The following is a 3,872-nucleotide window of genomic DNA, read 5'->3' on the forward strand; positions in this document are numbered from 1 at the left end:
TTGGGGAGAGGCTCAGTGCTTGTCTCTGCATACCAGCCTCCTCTCTCTCTCTCTCTCTCTCTCTCTGTCTCTCTGCTCCCCTCCCTGGGAGCTTTTAACTTCCCCCTAAGGCTAGCAATCATCCCTCTCACCTGACCCAGGACTCCTGGGCAGGCAGACTCCTCTCTCCAGCCCCCCTGCAGCTGGGCTTCCTGCCTCATTTCACGGGTTGTTATCTTTTTAACCCCCTGCAGCTGGGCTTCTGCCCCCGAGCCATGCAGCTCATTACACAGCCCCTGCATGGGAAATGGCAGAGGCATTCTGTGCAGGTCAAGAGCAGGTGACAATGGGAGGGGAGAAATGACTGTCCTTCAGTCAGGTGGTCACTGCGATTGGTCCGACCGGTCACTGTGCAAGTGAGAGAATGGAGATTTGGGGAGGAGAGCAGGGTTTCTTGTGATGGGACAGCACAGAAGAGCTGTGGCCTGGTCTGTTTTCCTGTGAGGGGAACTGGCAGAGGCTGGAGAGGACCTTCCATCCCAGTGAAAAGCCAGAAGGAGAGATGTCTCCCCGGTTCCTTGGGGAGGAGCTGGGGAACCTCCCCCTGGTACGAAGAAGCAGCATGTCAGCTAGTGATGGGTGCACAGGAAGGGGCAGTTGGCAGAGCAGCAGAGGCCTGGGGAGCTGGCATGTTAATGAAATGCTTTATGCCGCTTTCCCCTTACCCCGCATATTCCCTTAATCTACTTTCCATACACCTATTTAGGAGTCCTGGTAAGTGAGGAGCCCACTCAGGGCTGTTTCTCCACAAAACTCCCTGTGTGCACCTGAGCCAAACGCTGACAGCTACAGTTTCTGCAAAAGGCTGACATAGATCTAAAGGCTTGGAGTATCCCAGTTTTTATTCAGAATAAGAAGTATAAACCCAGCCAGTCAACCCCATCACTTTACTTCTTGTGGCTGCAAACTGCTTCAGAAAACTTTTGGCTGATGGCTAGGGGCAGTTCCAGTGACTGGAGCTGGCAGGGGTGAAGGTGGCTCTTGGGACTGAGGTCTCTCCTGGCAGAACGCCCTTGTGTTCCAGTGAGAAATACCTGGTCTAGCATAACTGGGGAGGGGGGGCTGCACTTGTCACCTCATCCTAGCCTCCAGATGGCAGGGACCTGCTAGAGGACTGAGCATGAGGCAAACAGCTGTATTCTTTTCGATTACTGGAAGCATAAAAATAGCAAGGACCATGGGGCCAGTGATCCGTGAATACCAGAAAAGCAATGGTGTCAGCTCCACTCCAGATCTGATTCATGCTTTTGGCTTCACACATTATGGTCCCGCTGCAAACTGTGAGCCTGGATGAACCTCCTTGGCTTAAGAACATAAGCGTTTACAGTTGTTTGAAGGATCCCCTAGTGCCGTTTGGCTACTGATGGCTCCATGGTGAAGGCTGCTTTTCCTGGTCTGTTGTACATCGTCACCTGTTCTCTCAACTTCCCTGGGGCATGCTTTTAGATTTACAGTTGCAGGATATCACGGGAGCATTTGCAGGTGGGAGGGAGCTGGATGCAAGCGGGAGAGGAGGGAATCAAGAGTCCCGTGTTAGATGGAGCATGTCTCGATTTGTGTCTATAACAAAACGTAGGGTTTTTCATGATGGGGAAGCATCATGGCTTTCAGACTTTGAGCCTGGCTCTATAAAGTCCAAGGCTTGTCATTGTCTAGTGCCTCACCCAGAGTCTGTCCTGAGAACGGCGACTACTGTGTTTGCTGAGCTGAACCCCAGCCCCCATCTGTGTTACACTGCAGGCTTGTGCAGAGTTGTTCCTGATTAAAGCCAGGATGTGCGAGAGCAGCAGCCGCCCCACATGTACAACAGGTGCTCATGTGCATGCAGCTGGTCTGCAGTCTCCACTACTGACATGACTTTGTACCTCTCGGCAAAGACTTATCAGGGGAGCACTGTCCTTACTGAGAATTCGCAAGACGTCAATAAGCTGGAGTGTTCTCCTGACGACCCCAAATGAATGGGGTATGAGTTGTGGTGCAGACCCCAGGGGACTGTTTTTGGGGACTTCGTGTAGGCAGCAATCGGGGTCTGGCCCAGCTGGCAGAGCATGTGAAGGAGTTCCCCCCTCTCACTCCAATTTGGGTCCACGCTAGCTGAGTCCAGGTGTAGTGCTGAGCCATCTCAGGGCTTCCCTACACAATTCTGGCTGCCCAGGGCTGTTCTCATGGCTTTGGACAAGGGCACAGAGGCCTGTGCCCTCTTCTCTGTGTGGGTGGAAGGAAACACCTGCAGGTTTTAACAGGGCCATGGCTCCATTATGGTGGATTCTTGGTCTTTAGTTGTCTCAGCAAGTGCACCAAGAGCCTCGTCCCAGTCTGTTGCTTTGGCTACGCTGACGCAGAGGGAACGGCTGCACATGTCTCCAGCTCTGTGTCAAGCAGTTTATGCCAGACTTTTTCCATTGCGTGCGCAGTGCAATTATTCATCTAGGACTGTAGTGCAGTTGGCGTGACTGCCACGCCCTCCATAGGGGCTGTTCGCACAGCTGTCAGGGCCTCTGCTGTGTCTCATAGCTATTTGGTCATGTCTGGTGCTCAGGGCCCCAGTGCAAATAGCCTGAGTGTAGTGAATGCTCCAAACCTTGGCTCCTCGTGGGTCTGTAAGGAAGTGACAGTTTATCCCCAGATCCCTGAGTAGGGCACCCAGCAGCCTCTGGATATTAAATCGTAAGATCTATGAAAAACATGCTGGCCTGAGGTTATCATGGTGGTTCTTAAACTGCTTTCTGTGAAGAGTTGGCCGGTCTCCTTGTGTTGGCCGTCCTTTTTATTTGCAGCAGCTGAAACACATAAGCAAGCAGCTAAAAATACATTTCATCCTTTCCTGGCATTCCCTCTCGTGTCAGGGACTGCTTTGGTTCCCTCAAGGCCATTGCCGGGGTGGGGAGGTGGCTTGCTCCATCAGGAAGGTGAAAGGCTGGTCCATCGGGCTGTCTGTGGCTAGGCTGTTAGAGGTATAGCATGACCAGCTCTTCCCACCTCTTGGCACTGCTGGCTTTATGATTTACATTCTTGTGCTCATTTCCTTTTGCAGAGCGTTCGATAATTCTAACGAAGGATTTAGACACTGGGAGTTCATGACTGTCCACTGCTGGGGGGAGAGAGCCGAGGGGGAATGGACTATGGAGGTCCGCGACATGCCGTCGCAAGTGCGCCACCCTGCTCATCAAGGTGCGTACCCACTGTCATCCCTCTTGCATGTCCTTGCTGAGAGGTGAGGCTTGGGTGCTGCTCAGAGTGCAGCTCATAGGCTTGTTCATCACACCACGCTTTATGCAGATGTCTGTACAGTACTCACCGAGAACATCTGGGTCCTGGCCCTCAGCTGTTTTGCTTAGGTAGCGCTATGCTATGGTTCGTAAGTATAAGGCTACAAAATGGAGCACCTGGTTTGCCCCCATTTTCACGCATAGGTGCATAAAACTCTTATCCCATATGTAGGGCGTGATGCAAAGACCACTGAGACAGGATAGAATTATTTATGCTGAGGAAATGAAGAGATCTGCCTGCCAATGGATAGTCTAAAAGGGAACTCTCAGCTTAGCTTCGAAGGGAAGTTGAATTTTGCTGAAACCAGAAATACAGGTTCCCAAATCCAGATCAAAACAAAAGGAAGCCAGGGGCTGTAATGTGATTTGAATTGGTTTGGTTAGATTTGAATTGATTTGGCTTGGGAACTCGCATGCACCACGACCGAAAGAGACTTGGGGGTTATGATTGACCACACGATGAACATGAGCCACCAGTGCAATGCTGCAGCTGGCAAAGCAATAAAACTGGCTTACATCTACCAGTGCATCTCAAGCAAGACCCAAGAAGTCATCCTCCCACTT

The 3,872-nt window shown here is 51.6% G+C and overlaps 1 protein-coding gene across 1 annotated transcript in view; it reads left to right on the plus strand.

The window, feature by feature from the left end:
- The window catches only part of PCSK6 (proprotein convertase subtilisin/kexin type 6), a 153,382-nt gene that overhangs the window by 98,406 nt on the left and 51,104 nt on the right, over nt 1-3,872 (plus strand). Inside the window, exon 14 of the mRNA XM_019503812.1 lies at nt 3,074-3,210. Within this exon, the coding sequence (XP_019359357.1) occupies nt 3,074-3,210 (137 nt within the window). The remainder of the gene's footprint in view (nt 1-3,073; nt 3,211-3,872) is intronic.

Source organism: Gavialis gangeticus, unplaced genomic scaffold (genome assembly GCF_001723915.1).
Source record: "Gavialis gangeticus isolate Ggan-Ray unplaced genomic scaffold, GavGan_comp1, whole genome shotgun sequence".
NCBI classification, from domain to species: domain Eukaryota; kingdom Metazoa; phylum Chordata; order Crocodylia; family Gavialidae; genus Gavialis; species Gavialis gangeticus.